The 19,426-nt window shown below is 50.6% G+C and overlaps 1 protein-coding gene across 1 annotated transcript; it reads right to left on the bottom strand.

The window, feature by feature from the left end:
* Window positions 1-227: 227 nt before the first annotated feature.
* SOX18 (SRY-box transcription factor 18) lies at window positions 228-14,122 on the bottom strand. The gene is made up of 2 exons (XM_048497730.1): window positions 13,483-14,122; window positions 228-1,329 (listed from the first exon to the last, which is right to left on the bottom strand). The coding sequence occupies exons 1-2, from the start codon at window positions 13,904-13,906 to the stop codon at window positions 458-460; spliced, it is 1,296 nt and encodes a 431-aa protein (XP_048353687.1). The 5' UTR covers window positions 13,907-14,122; the 3' UTR covers window positions 228-457.
* Between the last annotated feature and the right edge of the window lie 5,304 nt (window positions 14,123-19,426).

Here is a 19,426-nt window from a genome sequence, read left to right as displayed (position 1 = left end):
CTCTGGCCTTGGAAAAATTTCACACAAGCCTTTCTTGCTTACAGTTCTACAAGGCATATCTACATTCTGAGCTGGAATCAATTTTTTTAACCACCATCACTTTTCCCCAAAGAATCCTGGAGTTATAATTTGGACAACATTTGGGAATTCTTTGCTAGGTATCCCTAGTCCCGTGGTGGCGAACCTTTGGCACTCCAGATGTTATGGACTACAATTCCTATCAGCCCCTGCCAGGATGGCCAATTGACCATGCTGGCAGGGGCTGATGGGAATTGTAGTCCATAACATCTGGAGTGCCAAAGGTTCGCCACCACTGCGGCCTAGTCCCACTCTGGAGAACCAATGTTTCCAGGACTCCTTTGGGAAAGAGGATATTGGCCATACCAGCTGCAGCGATACAATGCAGAGATGCCCTCGAGCTCTTTCCTTGGCAAAGACCCAGCCCGAAGGACAAGCCCTACCCAGTGATACAGGCACTGTAGTAGACGGCACTGCTCGCGTCAGACAAAGCTGATATCAAACTGCTTTCCTCACAGGAGAGACTTCGAGGAGTCACTTTGGACAAGGAGACATGGTAGGGGAGGCCCGAGGCCTCGGGACGAGTCCTGCTCATATTCAAATACTGGTCAAACTCGTTGCGGTCCACTTCTGTCCAAAGCTCGGTGGGGTTCAAGTGCTCGACGCCGTCCAGGTGGTGAGACTCAGGAGGTGGGGAAAGCTGACCCAAATGGGCCGAGAGGCCGCCAGCAGCTCCGGCACACATCTGGTTGTAGTACAGCCCAGGCGGGTGGGGAGTCCTCATGGCGTCAGCCAGGTGCGGCGGGGGAGTCGGCGAGTAGCCCATCGGCATGTTCCGCCCCAGGTTCTTTTCGGAGGGAAACTCCATCTGGGGTGGAGGAGGGGGCGGGTGGTGGTAGCCCCGGAAGGACATCACGCTGCAGTCGTCTTGCATGTGAGGAGGGAAAAAGGCCGGCTCGCTCTGCTCCAAGACGTCCAAGGGGGACATCTCCGGGGTCGGCAGGCCATAGTTTTCGATATCCGAACCGACCGACCGGAGTTCCCGGAAGTGGTTGAGAGGGGGAGGCTGGCCCAGGTGGCCAATGTTTCCCGCGGCGCCGCGGGGGTTCAGCCGGAAGCTGTCGCCGCAAGACTGGGAAAGGTTATGCAGAAGGATGTTTGGCTCCATCCTCTTGATCTTCTTCGCCTGCTTCTTCCTCCTCGGGCGGTACTTGTAGTTGGGGTGGTCTTGAAGGTGCTGGATCCGCAGCCTCTCCGCCTCCTCCACGAAGGGGCGCTTGTCGCTGGCGCCGAGGGCTTTCCACGACTGGCCTGCAAAGCCCAGAAAACAAACACGGGCATGAAGTTATGGCGGCTCGGCAACGGAGCCAAGGATGCCCAGAAGATCTGGGCGATGGGCCTACATCAGAAGCCAACATGGTTGCCCAAGGTACTGTGGTCACATGCAAAAATCCTTACCGTTTTTTACAATAACTTGTACCTGAACAAGTTCCCTGCAAGCAGGGGCGTATCTGCCAGGGGACATGGGGGAATCCATGTCTCCGGGTGCAACTAATCTGGTCACGTGGGGTGGTGGTGCAAAATCGCTCCCCCCACGTGACCAGATGCCTTCCGCCACGAAGATGACAAGGCAGCAGGATTTCCTGCTGCCTTGTCATCTTTGGGCTTTCTTGGCCCTGCCCACATCATCGTCAACTTGGGCGGGGCTAAGGGAGCCCAAAGATGATGTCATCTCTGCTGCTAATGTTTTAATGTTAAATTTATTTATTGTTTTAATTGAAACTATTTGCTGTATTTAAATGTGGATTGTTTTGTAAACCGCCCTGAGCCCTTTGGGGGTAGGGCGGTCTATTAAATTTAATAAATAATAGTAATAATAATAATAGTAATAATAATAATCATCATCCTCATCATCCTCATCATCATCTCCGGGCTTCCTCGGCCCCATTCACGTCATTCTCAAGGATCCACCGGGGCGTGGTGGGGCTCCATGACCATTTCTCCCCCATACGCCTCTGCCTGTAAGACAGTTTGGTTTTTTTAAAAAAAATCATACAGGGAACTCGCACACTCAATGGGAAAGATAATCTTTCCACCTGGTCCCCCACAAAATATTATAAGGGTCACTGAGTCACAGCCAACTTAATGGCGGCCCAATAGGATTTTCAGGGCAAGAGACTAACAGAGGTAGTTTGCCATTGCCTGCTTCTACATAGCAACCCTGGTATTCTGTGGTGGTCTACCATCAAAGTCCTAACCAGGGCTGATAGTGGTTAGCATCCAAGATTGGGACTCTTTAGTTTGGAGAGGAGACGTCTGAGGGGGGATATGATTGAAGTCTATAAAATTATGCATGGGGTAGAAAATGTTGACAGAGAGAAATTTTTCTCTCTTTCTCACAATACTAGAACCAGGGGGCATTCATTGAAAATGCTGGGGGGAAGAATTAGGACTAATAAAAGGAAACACTTCTTCACACAACGTGTGATTGGTGTTTGGAATATGCTGCCACAGGAGGTGGTGATGGCCACTAACCTGGATCGCTTTAAAAGGGGCTTGGACAGATTTATGGAGGAGAAGTCGATTTATGGCTACCAATCTTGATCCTCTTTGATCTGAGATTGCAAATGCCTTAACAGTCCAGGTGCTCGGGAGCAACAGCCACAGAAGGCCATTGCTTTCACATCCTGCCTGTGAGCTCCCAAAGGCACCTGGTGGGCCACTGCGAGTAGCAGAGAGCTGGACTAAATGGACTCTGGTCTGATCCAGCTGGCTTCTTCTTATGTACTTATCCAACAAGAAAAAGAAGAGTTTGGATTTCTACCCCGTTTTTCTCCACCGCAAAAGAGTCTCACAGTGGCTTACAAACTCCTTCCCCACAAGAGGCACTTTGTGAGGTAGGTGGGAGTGAAAAGGTTAAGAGAGAACTGTGACTGGCCCAAGGTCACTCAGCAGGCTTCATGCGCAGGAGTGGGGAAACAAAACTGATTCACCAGGTTCGAGTCCACCACTCGTGTGGAGGAGTGGGGAATCGAACCCGAGACTCAAGATAAGAGTCCACCGCTCTTCACGACTGTACCACAATGGCTCTCAAGATCAGCCTAGCTTTGGCTATCCAGTGGGAGTGCTTAATTAATTGCAGCCGACCAAATCATGGAGATCCCTCACGGGGTTTTCAAGGCGAGAGACGAACAGAGGTGGTCGGCAGTTGCCTGCCAAATTGTAGCGACCCTCATCTTTACTGCCGGTCCCCCATCCAAATACTAAACAAGGCCAATCCTGCTTAGCTTCCAAGACCTGAGAAGGCCAGGCCGGCCTGAGCTATTCAGGCCACCGGTCTCCCACAAAACTGCGATTTATCCCGCTAATTGATGCTGAGGCCACGCTGTTATTTTAGGGTTTCGAGGGAACTGGAGCCGGTTAAGATATTTTTATGGTGATCCTGACATTTGTATTCGTTAGCTTCGGCATTTAACGTTGCGCGCTGTTTTGATTAATGTTGTTCAGATGTCTCAGGAATTCATCGAGAGCCATATGGTATGGTGGACGGAGCTCGTGAATGTTCTCTGAGACAGAGGTTCAAATCCGCAGAAGAAGAAGAAGAAGAAGAAGAAGAAGAAGAAGAAGAAGAAGAAGAAGAAGAAGAAGAAGAAGAAGAAGAAGAGGAGGAGGAGGAGGAGGAGGGGGAGGGGGAGGAGTTTGGATTTATATCCCCCCTTTCTCTCCTGCAGGAGACTCAAAGGGGCTTACAATCTCCTTGCCCTCCTCCCCTCACAACAAACACCCTGTGAGGTAGGTGGGGCTGGGAGAGCTCTGAGAAGCTGTGACTAGCCCAAGGTCACCCAGCTGGCGTGTGTGGGAGTGCACAGGCTAATCTGAATTCCCCAGATAAGCCTCCACAGCTCAGGCGGCAGAGCTGGGAATCAAACCCGGTTCCTCCAGATTAGATACACAAGCTCTTAACTTCCCTAGAGCACATTGCTGCTCCCTAGAGCGCAAGCTGGCCCAGAGACACATAATGGGCTGCTAAACTGCCCCATTAATTGCCCCCCCCCCAATATTTCTTGCCACAGGTCTGGATTCATGAAGCTCGCTGGGTCCAATTATTCTCTTTCGGTGTAGCCTACCTCCCAGGGCTGTTGGGAGACAAAATTTGGAGGAAGGCTGGGATACGAATATGAACTGAATGGAGAGCGTGGGATAAAAAAAAGATTTCCAATAAAAGAAAGAATTTTTGGACTCGGTTTTCCTCCTGCGAGTCTTTTAACCCCTGCCGCAAGGAACAATCCATAAAAAGCACAGCAGGTTTTAATACTGATACGTTGTCTAGACAAGAAGAAATCAAATGAGCTGGCCAGCTTTGGGAAGATGAAGGAGCCGTAAATAAATTACAATCCCTCCTTCTCTCTAAGCGTTTTGAATAAAAGACACTGTTCTTTCCACATAAAGACCTAAGTAAAATTGTAACTTCATCTGCCACTTCCTCCTGCCCCCCCCCCCCGCGCTCCACGGCCCCCACTTGTCGCAGCCTAGATTACTTTTACTTAGGTATTTGCGTGGAACAGGGTACACCACCCCACCAGGGACTGCCCAGTACCTGAACTCACCTCACTCACTTGCTTTGGTCACTGCCGCTCCTGTGGGCGGGAGGGGGCAGAGAAGCAGCCAACCACCGCCGCGACTCAGGGACTCTTTGAATTTTAACGGTACGGTACCCAAAAGGGGGATTTGGGAAGGGGACCGGCCTTATGGTGCCCCCCACATGCTTCCTAAAAGTGGCACCTGGGTCGTACGACCCCTCTTCCCCCCCTAGATCTGCTACTGCCTTTGCTGCTGACTTTACAAATCCTGCAGGTCAAAAAATATGAAAAGATGCTTCCACAGGTGACTCAAACTCGCGGCCCTCCAGATGTTATGGACTACATTTCCCATCATCCCCTGCCAGCATCATGCTGTGAGGGGACACCTGTGCAGTTATAGACAAAGCAAAAATACAGGGGCTGACAGGAAACACCCTCAAATTGCAGCCCCGTCTTCCTTGATGGTTCCCCATCCAAATACTAACCAGGGCGGACCCCACTGAGTTTCTGGGATCTTGTGAGATCAGGCTAGCCTGGGCCATCCAAGTCAGGGCAGACAAACTGAGGTGGTTTGCCTTTGTCGGCCTCCGCAGAGCAACCCTGGACTTCCTCGGTGGCCTCTCTTTCAAATACTAACCAGGGCTTACTAACCTGTTTAACTTCTGGGATCTCATGAGTTTGGACTGGCCTGAAGCATCCAAGGAAGGCCATAAACAGACAGGAGAGGAGAAATGTATGGAAGTGGTTGTGGTGGGCTTTCTGGGCTGCGTGGCCGTGGGCTGGTAGATCTTGTTCCTAACATTTTGCCTGCATCTGTGGCTGGCATCTTCAGAGGTGTAGCTCAGACAGAAGTGTGTTACACACTGTGCCCAGTTGTTGTGGGCTTTCCGGGCTGCGTGGCCGTGGTCTGGTAGATCTTGTCCCTAACATTTTGCCTGCATCTGTGGCTGGCATCTTCAGAGGTGTAGCTCAGACAGAAGTGTATTACACACTGAGCCCAGTTGTTGTGGGTTTTCCGGGCTGTGTGGCCGTGGTCTGGTAGATCTTGTTCCTAACGTGACAGACGTCTCTCCTTGATATACTGCCACAGATGCAGGCAAAACATTAGGAACAAGATCTACCAGACCACGGCCACACAGCCCAGAAAGCCCACAACAACCAGTTGAGTCCGGCCGTGAAAGCCTTCGACAACACAATGGCCCCTTCCACACACGCAAAATAATGCGTTTTCAAACCACTTTCACAACTGTTTGCAAGTGGATTTTGCTATTCCGCACAGCTTCAAAGAGCACTGAAAGCAGTTTGAAAGTGCATTATTCTGCATGCGTGGAATGAGCCAATGTGTGGAAGGTTTGGCTGCATAAAAGAGAGGGTGGGGGAGGTTTCCACATAGTAGTTCTCATTTCAGGACTTCCCAATTGATCTCAGAAAGGCAGAATGAAAAGGACAGCTGGTGAGCTTGATTTCTTTATCTCAGGTAATAGTGGAAAGGATAGCTATCTGGTGGGAGAGGACAGAGGCAGCAGCATCACAACTAGAATGAAGATCAGACTCTAGAGCAGTGATGGCGAACCTTTTCGAGACCGAGTGCCCAAATTGCAACCCAAAACCCACTTATTTATCGCAAAGTGCCAACATGGCAATTTAACCTGAACACTGAGGTTTTAGTTTAGAAAAAACAGTTGGCTCGGAGGCGTGCGTTACTCGGGAGTAAGCTTGGTGGTAGTCAGTGGCTTTGCTTTGAAGCAACCGTGCAACTCTTCCAACGGGTGAATCATGACCCTGGAAGGGTTTACTCAGAAGCAAGCCCCATTGCCAGCAACCAAGTTTACTCCCAGGTAAAGGATCATACTTTAGTTCTTCACGTGAAAATCAGTGGGGTTTAACAGCGCTTAACAGGGTTACCTACACTGCTTCCCCAAAACTAGGTCTTAGGTTTAATGCTAATAATCAAGCCCAGTGGCCCAGGCCAGCCTAGATGTGTATGGAGGGCACTCTGTTTGTGCGTGCCCATAGAGAGGGCTCTGAGTGCCACCTCTGGCACCCATGCCATAGGTTTGCCACCATTGCTCTAGAGAGAACTGAGCATGAACCAAACTTTTAAAAGTCTGCCGGCGCCCTCTGCAATCTCTTTGCTACATACAGGGTTCTATCGTTGTCCCGTGGGACGGATGGCGACCCCCTTAGAAGCTTGCAAGTGCCTCTCTGATAATGCACTTTTAATCCACTTTGACAATTGGTTGTGGTGGGTTTTCCGCAAGCGGATTCTGCTATTCCGCACAGCAAAATCCAGCTGGAAAGTGCACTGAAAGCGGATTGAAAGTGCATTATCAGTTCGCACCGCCAGCAATTCATCTTGCAAAGGTGGGAGAACGGCCGCGTCGTGACTCACCCCGGCCAAAGTCAACTCCCTCTGAGAATATTTTCCAGAACTGGGTGGGTTGCAAACGGGACATTTTCCAAACTGGCAAGCCAATGTCCACTAAAAAAAAGGGTCGTTGTGTTGCCCAAAGTAGCAGGTAAAAAACGTTAATATGTAACAAAAAACAAGGCTTGGGCAAGAGGGCATTTGCTCAATTAGTCCTTAAATTAATGGTTGCGTTTGTGCAAAGGTTCAAACGGCATCTTCTCCTTGGAAGCTCGCATTGAATGCCGACCAAACTGAAGAGGTGTCTTTTTCAAGACAGACAGTTAAGTTTGTATACAGATGAGCAAAGCTTCATTAGTTAAGGCTGCACCCCAAAGGCCACTTTCCTGGGAGTAAGCCCCATGGAGTAAAATGCAACTTACTTCTGAGTAGACCTGCTTAGGCATGCTCCCTGAAATAGTTCGGCGGAGCCACTGCCTTGTACAGAGACGTCCAATTTCCTATCAAGGGCTGAATAAACGGGGAATCTGGCCAATTTTGCAATAAAATCCGGGTGAGTGCAGCACTGATTGGCTAGTGCTTCTACCATCACACCCCTGTCCTTTCCATCCCAGGAGCAGTTTTTAAAATGCATTTTTCCTTAACCCAAAAACTAAGTGATGAATGAATGGTTAAATAATCCTGATGATTTTTGTTAAAGAAAGACAACCCAGCCAAAGAGAAAGACAGACGGTTGATATCCGTGATCCAGTTGTTGATAAGCACTTTTGCCGATTGCCCGGTGAAGCTGTGCATGGGTATCGGAAAGGCTGGGTGTGTGTGTGTGTGTGTGTGCGCGCGCGCGCGCGCGCTCAACAACACAAACACGTGGGTACTGTTTCAAGGTACATCGACAAGTCCATTTCACATAAGCAAAACAATGCACATTCAATCCACTTTCAAAATTGTTTGCAAGTGGATTTTGCTATTCCGCACAGTAAAATCTAGCTGCAAAGTGCATTGAAAGTGGATTGAAAGCACATTATTCTGCATGTGCGGAAGGGGCCAAGGGTCAGGATAACAAACCTACACCCGCTATCCCGGACTCTCCCCTGCAGGACGAGGGACCCCGGTGAGGCGGCCTACACCCGAATGAGTGAGCAACACACACACACCGTCATTCATTCTGGGCAGGGATCGGCACCCTCCATGAACACCCTCTCTTCAGGTGTTAAAGCAACCATCGCTGGCTGCTACCGTAATCAAGGATTCATTCGGTCCTTCTCTATGTATACATTCAGGCTCTGCACTCAAACGCAGAAAATCCGTCGCTACCTTCCGCATCGCATAAAATCTTTGCATCTGAACTCCTGTTGGTTTTGATTTAATTTTATACGGTCTTATTCTTTGCTTGTATTACATATACATTGATGTTACCAGTCTGCAGTGTCTGGTTTGGGTTTTTTTTAAAACATCGCTTTTAATCCGTATTACTTACAACTTGCCTCGTAAAAAGTTCCAGGAAGTGTGGCGTATATATACATGCTCTGAATTTTTTTAAATGCACCGTTTGCATTCTTCTCTTCCCTCTGTTCATACGGCGTTGCAGACACACAAACTATGGATCTGAGAGCATGTTAAAGACCAACCAAATTTTTTAGGGGATACGCTTTTGTGATTTCAAGCTCACTGTGTTAGATACGCATGTCGTCCGAAGAGAACGCATGCTATTGATCAGCGGACTTTGGAAACCTTCCGCCCCAATAAAAACGTTCATCCTACCACGGATCTTACTCTTATTTAAACTAGATATAATCTGGGAGGGTCTCTTCCAAAGTATACCCTTCTGACGGCTGTGAGCATTCTAAACCATGGTCGTTTCTCTGCGTGGACCTTGGGAAAGGGGGAAATTATTCCAGATCCATTGAACCCCAAGCAAGCGATCTTGTGCCTGGATACTCGAATAATGCCTTCTGCATTCTGAGGATTCCTTTGGACAAAACCACATGCCGGTGAGAATCCTTGCATTCACGATAAGTCCGCACATAGAATATGGGGGAAGAGGAGGGAGAGACGCAAAAAACCCTCTGTGATTTTTAACCACTCCAATGAGAAATGGAAAGGAACAGCCATCGATCTTATCTCCGTTCCCACCCAACATTGGCAAGAAAAAATCTCCACTTCCTTAAACTGCCTTCACGCAAGCACAGAGTTTCCATCGTTGCGCTTCTCTGCGATTTGAAGGTCAAGTTCCCATTCTAGCTCGAACGTCCGTGTGGTTTTAAGGGATGGTTTTAAGGGATGCCTTTGGTTCAGCATTCTTTTCCTCATGGAGAACCGGAGCGAGAGCTTTTTGAAATATAGTTTCTGAAGTGTTGGTCTGCAGTCGAAGAACCAGATTCGAGTCCCGTCATACCTTAGAGGGCATATGCGCTCAAGGGTCAAAGCTTTGTATGTGATCAAGAAGGCCTGCCCCAGATATCAAGGTTTTCTCTAAGGTGTAACTGGATTCAAATCTAGCTGTTCGTCGCAAGAGCATGCGGGAAATCCACAGGTACTTGTGAAGTGTCCTACCGTGTTTCCCCGAAAATAAGACAGTGTCTTATATTAATTTTTGCTCCCAAAGATGCGCTATGTCTTATTTTCAGGGGATGTCTTATTTTTCTGTGTTCTGTTCGTCGGGCATGCTTCCAAACAAAAACTTTGCTACGTCTTACTTTCGGGGGATGCCTTATATTTCGCACTTCAGCAAAGCCTCTACTACGTCTTATTTTCAGAGGATGTCTTATAATCGGGGAAACAGGGTATGTATGCGCAGAGGGAAAAACCTCCTTGCAGGCTCCGTTTAAACATGACTGGCGAAGAAAAAGCATTCACCTGGCTTGGCACAGATAAGTTGCCTGGTTTAAACCAGACACCCACACTATTCTGTTTTTGCAGAGGCAGCGCATCAGTTTAAAGCCCCCTAGGCGAGTGTTTCTTAAGCATCGCATTTCAAACGGGACACGCTCCAATCTCATTGCACTTAAAAATAAATACTGCTCTCTCCGTTGGATAACAGATAAGACTCTGGATCTGGAAAGCCCCACTGAACTGTCAATAAAAGGATCCTCACGTCACTCAGACCCAATGCAAACATCGCCAAAAAACAACTTCTCTGCCTTGTGTCAGAGATGTGCCCAGTTGATTGAGATGTATTCCTAGCCTAATGAAGCTGTTACAAAATACATTGTTGGTGATTGTATCTAGTTGATTAAGATGCATTCCTGATTCAATGCAATTGCTACGAGATAGATGTCGCCAGCCTGCTATATGTTACCACCGCTGCAATGGGACATTCATTCCTTGATCTTCTTTTACAACTTCACATGCTAAGTAGGTAACTCGGCTCACCCCTGACACTTTTGGACCCATGGGTAACGGGGATGTTTCCGTGGTCCCGTGGAACCAGGAGGCCAGGTGGCTCTATCTCTATCTATCGCTGACCTCGGGGCGCCTTGGCTCCGGAATAATTATTTCTCACATTCTTTGGGGAAACAGGAAAGGGTTAATTCTGAATAAAGGGGATGGCAAAAACCAGGTTCCAAGCTGGGTGCTTCGTTGCCTACCAATAAATGCTGCTGATAAACAACACAGAGTCCGTTTATTGCTTCAAGATTCGAGACCTAATACCTTGCAAAGATCCATGGATTCCCCTGGGTGACCTAGAATTTTATCCCCCAGATTGCCTCCCGTCCCAGCAACTCCAAATGTTGAAACCGGGCGGGGGGATCTATCCTACGATATGATAGTCGAATCACATTAAGGAACTGGTTCTGGTGGGTTTTCCGGGCTGCGTGGCCGTGGTCTGGTAGGTCTCGTTCCTAACGTTTCGCCGGCATCTGTGGCCGGCATCTTCAGAGGTGCATCATAGAGAGAAGTTCCCTCTGTGACACACCTCTGAAGGTGCCGGCCACAGATGCAGGCGAAATGTGAGGAACGAGACCTACCAGACCACGGCCACACAGCCCGGAAAACCCACAACAACCAGTTGAGTCCGGCCGTGAAAGCCTTCGGCAATTCACATTAAGGACGTGCAAAAGCTCAAAAACTCCAGGTTAGATGAAGGGCTTGCTTGGGTCTGGCTAACTCATCATGCCGGCCCCAACAGTAGCTATCCAGACGGCTCCGGGAAGCCGCACAAAAAGGGATCCAGCCTTGACTGCCCTTGGTTGCAGCAACTGATACTCAAAGGTGGACTAGTTTTGCACCTGGAGGTTCTTGTCTTGCTGTTTTAGCTACTACAGTCGCGGGCAAATGTCAAATAGCGCGGTTTGCAAGTTACAATGAATTTATTTTATTTTATTTATTTTTATTTATTATTTCACTTATATACCGCCCTCCCCCGGACGCACAGAGAATCTAGTCCTGCACAGAGGACTAGATTCTCAGAGGACTAGATGCACAGAGAATCTAGTCCTGTCGTCAATGCTATGTTCAATCAGCATATAGCGCACGCTTGATTTTTCTTCATGCCTGTGTAGAGCAATTCAACGCACGTAAAACTGAATGCGGGGTTTCAGTGCCACCTTTCTCCAGATCCGGCTTTGACATTTGAAAGAGTAAAAGTAAAGGTAAAGTTTCCCCTTCGGTCGTGTCCGACCCTGGGGTACCACTGCGAGCAGTGATTTCATAGGCAAGCCGTTTTTGTGGGGTAGTTTGCCACTGCTTTCCCCTGCTATTCTTTACCCCCTGGCTACGTGCTAGGTACTCATTGACCGACCAAGGAATGGATGGATGGCTGAGTTGACCGTGAGCCAGCTGCCAGGATTTGAAAGAGTATAGCCCAGAAATCTTGTGGGTCTCCAAGGGGTTGCTTGACTCAAATCTAGCTCTCTGGTAGTAGACCACCGTGGCTACCCATCTGAAACCACATTTATGGGTCCCCAGTTTCATTTGTAAAGCAAGTGTGTGTGTGGCTTTCTGATGAACAGATGTGCCTGGGTAAATGAAAAGTGTACGTGCATTCAATGTAGCATGCAAACAAGGCTAATTCCTCCACTCTAAAAAGAAAACAGAGAGCTGGAAGGGACCTCAAGGGTCATCCAGTCCAACCCCCCCCCCCCTGCAAAACTTAGGAAATTCAAAACTACCTTCCCTCGCTACAGCGCTCCCCCTGTGACCCCTTCTCCATGCCCAGAGAATGGCAAATAAACCTCTAGGACAGTGGTGGCGAACCTATGGCACGGGTGCCAGAGGTGGCACTCAGAGCCCCCTCTGTGGGCACGTGCAAACAGAGTCACCCCCCCTACATCTAGGCTGGCTTGGGCCGCTGGGCTCGATTAGTAGCATTAAACCTAAGACCTAATTTTGGGGAAGCAGTGTAGGTAACCCTGTTAAGCACTGCTAAACCCCACTGATTTTCATGCGAAGAACTAAAGCGTGATCCTTTACCTGGGAGTAAGCTCGGTTGCTGGCAATGGGGCTTGCTTTTGAGTAAACCCTCCTAGGGTCGTGATTCACCCGTTGGAAGAGTTGCACGATTGCTTCAAAGCCACCGACGGCCACCAAGCTTACTCCCGAGCAACACACGCCTTGGAGCCAGCCTTTCTAAATTAAAACCTCAGTATTCAGGTTAAATTGCCGTGTTGGCACTTTGCGATAAAGAAGTGGGTTATGGGTTGCAATTTGGGCACTCAGTCTCGAAAAGGTTCGCCATCACTGCTCTAGGAACCCTGGCCAAGCTGCCCGGAGGAAAATGATTTCCTGACTCCCAAAGTGGCAATCGGTGTTCCCCTGAGCACGTGAGAAAGGACTGTGAAATAGGAAGGGACCTCAAAGGTCACCTAGTCCGACCTGCTGCAGAATGCAGGAAATTGAAAACTACATTCCCTCCTGCTCTGTGCCCAGAAGAAAGTCGAAACCTCCAGGAACGGTGGCCGATCTAGCCTGGAGGAAAATGCCTTCTTGACGCTACAGTTTCATGCCCTTTGGGCACGTCAGAAAGAGAAGAAGAGAAGCGTTTTGGATTTATATCCCCCCTTTCTCTCCTGCAGGAGACTCAAAGGGGCTAACAACCTCCTTGCCCTTCCCCCCTCACAACAAACACCCTGTGAGGTGGGTGGGGCTGAGACAGCTCCCAGAAGCTGTGACTAGCCCAAGGTCGCCCAGCTGGCGTGTGTGGGAGCGCACAGGCTAATCTGAATTCCCCAGAGAAGCCTCCACAGCTCAGGCGGCAGAGCGGGGAATCAAACCGGGTTTCTCCAGATTAGATACACGAGCTCTTAACCTCCTATGCCACTGCTGCTCCCGGGACCGGGAAAGATGGAAGGGACGACCTCAAAGGTCCGGGAAAGATGGAAGGGACCTCAAAGGTCACCTAGTCCGACCCGCCGTAGAAAGTAGTCGGTTCGAAACTACTTTCCCTCCACCCCACCCCACCCCACCCCTCCCACGGATGCCCAGAGGAAGGCAAAACCCCTCCAGGATTCCCAAGGGATCTCTCCGAGCCGCGTCTTGTGGCGGGGAGTTCCGCGGGCGGCAGCTAGGCCTCCTTACCCAGCATCTTGCTCAGCACGGCGTTGTGCAGGTCCGGGTTCTGCTGGGCCAGCCGCTTCCTCTCGTCCTTGGCCCAGACCATGAAGGCGTTCATGGGGCGTCGGATGCGGGAGTCGTCGCCGCCGCCCCCGCCGGCGCCTTTGGCCTCGCAGCGGCCGGGGCCGGAGCCGGAGCAGTAGCCATAGCCGGCCGGGTCCGGATCCGGGCTGGGCGAGCGGCTGGGCGCCTCTCCTCCTCCTCCTCCTCCTCCTCCTCCTCCTGCTGCTGCTGCTCCGGCGGGGCTGGGGCTCGAACCGGCGGCGGGCGGCGGGTAGGCGAGCCCGGGCTCAGCGGCTGGGGGGGCTGCCGGCGCGGCTCCCCATGAAAAGTCGCCTCGGGGTGGGGGTAACTCCTCTGGGCAGTAGCGGGGCTCAGGTCTATGCATTCCAGCTGGACGGGCCTTGGGGGGGGGAAGAGCAGAAGGCGAGTGGCCAAAGCGGAGAATCGGGGCCCTTTGGCGGGGCGAGCCAAGGAGCACGGACGGGCGACCCCCCTCCTTTGGAAAGAGCAAGCAGGCGGCCCCCTTTCCCCCGCCCCAACCCCGAAAAAGCAGCGACCCCCCCCCCGATGCAAAAAAAACAACCCCACAATTGCAGAGCAAAAGAAGTCCGGCCGAGGAGGCTTGGGTGGAAAGGAGGCTGGCGGCCGGGGGGCTCCATATAAAGAGCCGGACCCCCCCCCCCCGGAGGAGGAGGAGGGCGCCGGGCGGTCCAGTAGGAAAGAAAGGGGGGAGCTTTGGAGAGCAGCTGCTCCCCCCCCTCCAGGAAATTAGCAATGCTTTTGCGGCAGGAAAGGGGGGGGGGTGTCCCTTTGCAGACAGCGCCAGGATTGCAAACCGCAGGAAAGGGGGGGGGGGCGTCGGAGATCTGGGGGGGGGCTTCGTGGGGGGTGGGCTGGGATTGGCGTCCTGCTTTGATTGTTTTAAAAGGCTGCTTTTTTTTAAAGAAAGAAAAGACCACCCCCCCCCTCCCCTTGCTCTTGGTGGCAGGGAAGAAAAAGGGAGCTTCTTTTCTCACGATGTATTTATTTACAGAAATCACTCCGGACACGGGACTAGCAGCGCACGTGTGAATGCGCCCTGGGGCCGCCCGCGAGCCCCAGTTCTGGCGGCTCTTCCTGGAAGGAGTCGGTTGTGGGGTAAGAATGGGGGGGGGGGGGAAGGAGGGGTGCTGAGAGAAGAATGGGGTCGCCGATTGGAAGGGCTGCCTGCCCTCCAGAGGGCGTTTGGCGCGGTCCTGGGTTCGGATCCCGCCGCCGATTTGCGAGCGCCGCGGGGCAGGGTCCTGTCCTTTGTGTTGGTAAGCCCTGGAGAGCACCCATTAGGGTTGGCAGCCATGGGTTTGGGAAATACCTTTGGGGGTGGAGCCTGAGGAGGGCGGGGTTTGGGGAGGGGCTTCAATGGAGGGGGTATGATGCCCTAAGCAGAGTTGGACTGGAGATCTCCTGGGATTACGCCTGACCTCCAAGCATCAGAGATCGACCCCTTGGAGAAAATGGCTGCTTTGGAAGTTGGACTCTATGGTATTATACTCCAAGGAAGTCCCTCCCTAAACCCCACCCTCCTCAGGCCCCACCCCCCAAAATCTACAGGTATTTCCCAAGCTAGCTAGAGTCCATCCTCCAATGGCCAATTTTATTCCCTGGAACTGATCTTTGCTACGTGGTTATTCCAGGAGATTTTGCATATGGGAAGGAAGTACAGCCTTGATGGGGCAGGAAGGGGGTATATAAATCCTGTAAATAAATACATAAATAAAATATGTCTTCTGATCCACTCCCTTTTGACCCTGCCCTTGCATCGAGTTCGGAGACAAGAAGGGTAGAGGATCATAAGAACATAAGAACAAGCCAGCTGGATCAGATCAGAGTCCATCTAGTCCAGCTCTCTGCTACTCGCAGTGGCCCACCAGGTGCCTTTGAGAGCTCACATGTAGGATGTGAAAGCAATGGCCTTCTGCGGCTGTTGCTCCCGAGCACCTGGACTGTTAAGGCATTTGCTATCTCAGATCAAAGAGGATCAAGATTGGTAGCCATAGATCGACTTCTCCTCCATAAATCTGCCCAAGCCCCTTTTAAAGCTATCCAGGTTAGAGGCCATCACCACCTCCTGTGGCAGCATATTCCAAACACCAATCACACACTGCGTGAAGAAGTGTTTCCTTTTATTAGTCCTAATTCTCCCCCCCCCCCCCCAGCATTTTCAATCATGAAGATCATGAAGAGCACCAAAGGGGGAGTTGGGACCTCAATCGAAAGGGCTGCCTTTCGGAAGGGATCAGGCGCAGTTTGGGACCCCCTGCAGGCCGGGGTGGGCCCGATGACCCTTCCCTCCTCCAATTTGTCCTCACATCAAATCTGCGTGTCAGGTTTAGCTGAGAGAGAAGGACCGGCCCAAAGTCACCTGCGTGGAACTCACCCATGTTGAGAGATTCAAAACGGACAAAAAGAAGCACGTCTTCGTACGACGCTGTTGGGTCTTGAACCTTGAAACAACAAACAGATTTTGCATGGCTGATCCGTAGCGTTTATTGATTGGCATCGAGGCACCCAGCTTGTCAAAGCCAGCTCTGCTGAACCTGGCTTTTGCTATCCCCTTTATTCAGAAAGCGGTCCCCCCTCCCGTTTCCCCAAAGAATGTGAGAAAGAGTTATTTTGGCGCCCCAAATAGAGATAAAGCTGCCGGGCACCCTGCCCCCCCCCCCCCCCGAGACAACAGAAACATCCCGTTTCCCATGAGACCAGAAGCGTCAGGGGTAAGCCTAGCTATCCACCTGGCATGTGAAGCCAAAAAGCGAAGATCAAGAAAATAATGCCCCAATACAGAAACGGTAACATATAGCAGACTGGTTACATATATCTTGTAGCAATTACATTGAGCTAGGAATGCATCTCAATCAACTGGATGCGTCGTTAAATTGACAGATGCGTAGTTAAATTGTAAAATTGTCAATTGTAAAGTTCCCTGCCCGGGGATACAGTGTCGACTGCCAACTTGGAAGAGTTTAAGGAGAGGGCTATCCAAGGCTACTAGCCCCGATGCATACCTGTTCTTTCCAGAATGAGAGGAACATGCCTATTATATTAGGTGCAGTACAACACAGGTAGGAGGAACGCCGCTGTCGCTGTCTTGTTTGCGCGCTTCCTAGAAGCACCGGTTGGCCACTGTCCGAAAAGACCGCTGAACTCGTTGAGCCTTCGTCTGTTTGAGCATGGTCTTTCATACACTCTTACCGTATGTTCCGCAACAAAAATGGTCCAACTTCTAAGCCGGCATGCATTCCTGCATTCCTGTTGGGGAAATAAGTTTCAGGACAGAGAAGAAAGTCCAAATGAAGAAGAAGAAGAAGAAGAAGAAGAAGGAGGAGGAGGAGAAGAAGAAGAAGAAGAAGAAGAAGAAGAAGAAGAAGAAGGGAGGAGGAGGAGGACGAGAAGGAGAAGAAGGAGAAGAAGAAGGAGGAGGAGGAGGAGGAGGGAGGAGGAGGAGAAGAAGAAGAAGAAGAAGAAGAAGAAGGGAGGAGGAGGAGAAGAAGAAGAAGGGAGGAGGAGGAAGAGGAGGAGAAGGAGAAGAAGGAGAAGAAGAAGGAGGAGGAGGAGGAGGAGGAGGGAGGAGGAGGAGGAGGAGAAGAAGAAGAAGAAGAAGAAGAAGAAGAAGAAGAAGGGAGGAGGAGGAGGACGAGAAGGAGAAGAAGGAGAAGAAGAAGGAGGAGGAGGAGGAGGGAGGAGGAGGAGGAGAAGAAGAAGAAGAAGAAGAAGGGAGGAGGAGGAGAAGAAGAAGGGAGGAGGAGGAGGAGGAGGAGAAGGAGAAGAAGGAGAAGAAGAAGGAGGAGGAGGAGGAGGAGGAGGAGGAGGAGGAGGAGGAGGAGAAGAAGAAGAAGAAGGGAGGAGGAGGAGGAGAAGAAGAAGAAGGGAGGAGGAGGAAGAGGAGGAGGAGTTTGGATTTATATCCCCCCTTTCTCTCCTGCAGGAGACTCAAAGGGGCTGACAATCTCCTTGCCCTTCCCCCCTCACAATCAAACACCCTGTGAGGTGGGTGGGGCTGAGAGAGCTCCGAGAAGCTGTGACTAGCCCAAGGTCACCCAGCTGGCGTGTGTGGGAGTGTACAGGCTAATCTGAATTCCCCAGAGCGGAGAATCAAACCCGGTTCCTCCAGATTAGATACACGAGCTCTTAACCTCCTACGCCACTGCTATGAATATATCCAGTGGCCAGCAAAACCGGATGTGTTTTGGCCTTTACGACTTCCGCCGTGCCTGGCGATGTAGGACACATACTGACAGTTCCACAATAGATTTGAAACGTTTTAAAGATCTTAGGTGGAGACCGTGGTCCATTCTGGATGGGGCTCCAGGGGGCTCCGGGCACGTACTGGGAGATGAAGCGCGTAGGGGCAACATTCTTGTTCCGACATGTTTGCTCCCTGCCGTGCACCAGGAGTGGAAGCACATCGGGACACGGATTTTTTGTTCCAACGTACCTCCTCTTGCCTGTCGGTGCTTCTTGCTTTCCCCGCAGAAAGCGAGAGCACTTCTAGCGCAACTTTTCGCACTAGAACAAGGCAAGTGCTGACTGTGGGTAATAAGAACATAAGAACGAGCCTGCTGGATCAGACCAGAGTCCATCTAGTCCAGCACTCTGCTACTCGCAGTGGCCCACCAGGTGCCTTTGGGAGCTCACGTGCAGGATGGGAAAGCAATGGTCTTCTGCTGCTGCTGCTCCTGAGCACCTGGTCTGCTAAGGCATTTGCAACCTGAGATCAAGGAGGATCAAGATTGAGTAATATAGATCAGGAGTAGGAACCATGGCTCTCCAGATGTTCAGGAACTACAATTCCCATCAGCCTCTACCAGCATGGCCAATTGGCCATGCTGACAGAGGCTGATGGGAATTGTAGTTCCTGAACATCTGGAGAGCCGCAGGTTCCCTACCCCTGCCATAGATTGACTTCTCCTCCATAAATCTGGCCAAGCCCTTTTTAAAGCTATCCAGGTTAGTGGCCATCACCACCTCCTGTGGCAGCATATTCCAAACACCAATCACACGTTGCGTGAAGAAGTGTTTCCTTTTATTAGTCCTAATTCTTCCCCCCAGCATTTTCAATGAATGCCCCCTGGTTCTAGTATTGTGAGAAAGAGAGGAAAATTTATCTCTGTCCACATTTTCTACCCCATGCATAATTTTATAGACTTCAATCCTATCCCCCCTCAGGCGCCTCCTCTCCAAACTAAAGAGTCCCAAACACTGCAGCCTCTCCTCATAGGGAAGGTGCTCCAATCCTTCAATCATCTCCTTTTGAGTCTCCTTACAGGAGAGAAAGGGGGATATAAACCCAAACTCTTCTTCTTCAATTCCTTGAAGGTCACCCATCCAAATACTAACCAGGGTTGACCCTGCTTAGCTTCTCAGATCTGATGAGCAGAAACATCCCCACGGATTTGGAGGCAGAGGCCCACTATACAGAAGACAGGATGGCGAAAGGGCACAGCTAGGTTTCTCCTGTGTTTATTTTGAATGTTTGTTTTCCTTTTGCAAGTTTAATTGCTGGGACTGCTGTAGCAAGGCGGAAGAATGCCATGAAGAGAGAGGGCGGGATGCAGGAAACTGGCCAGAAGCGGATTTTACTTCTGCTGGGAACAACTTCTAAAGAACGGTGAACGGTGTCAGGAATTGTCAACCTCCCCGTAATAACCAGACACCTGGATTCAGATGTTGGTTTATTGACTGGAATACTGCGGACAGCGTACATGCAAGTCTTTCGTCCCTTCCGCACATGCAGAATAACGCTCTTCCCAATCCACTTCCACAATGGTTTGCAAGTGGGTTTTGCTATTCCGCACAGCTGCAAAGTGCGTTGAAAGTGAACACAAGAACATAAGAACATAAGAACTAGCCTGCTGGATCAGACCAG

Source organism: Sphaerodactylus townsendi, linkage group LG05 (genome assembly GCF_021028975.2).
Source record: "Sphaerodactylus townsendi isolate TG3544 linkage group LG05, MPM_Stown_v2.3, whole genome shotgun sequence".
Taxonomy (NCBI): domain Eukaryota; kingdom Metazoa; phylum Chordata; class Lepidosauria; order Squamata; family Sphaerodactylidae; genus Sphaerodactylus; species Sphaerodactylus townsendi.
This window is presented reverse-complemented; position numbering and strand designations above follow the sequence as displayed.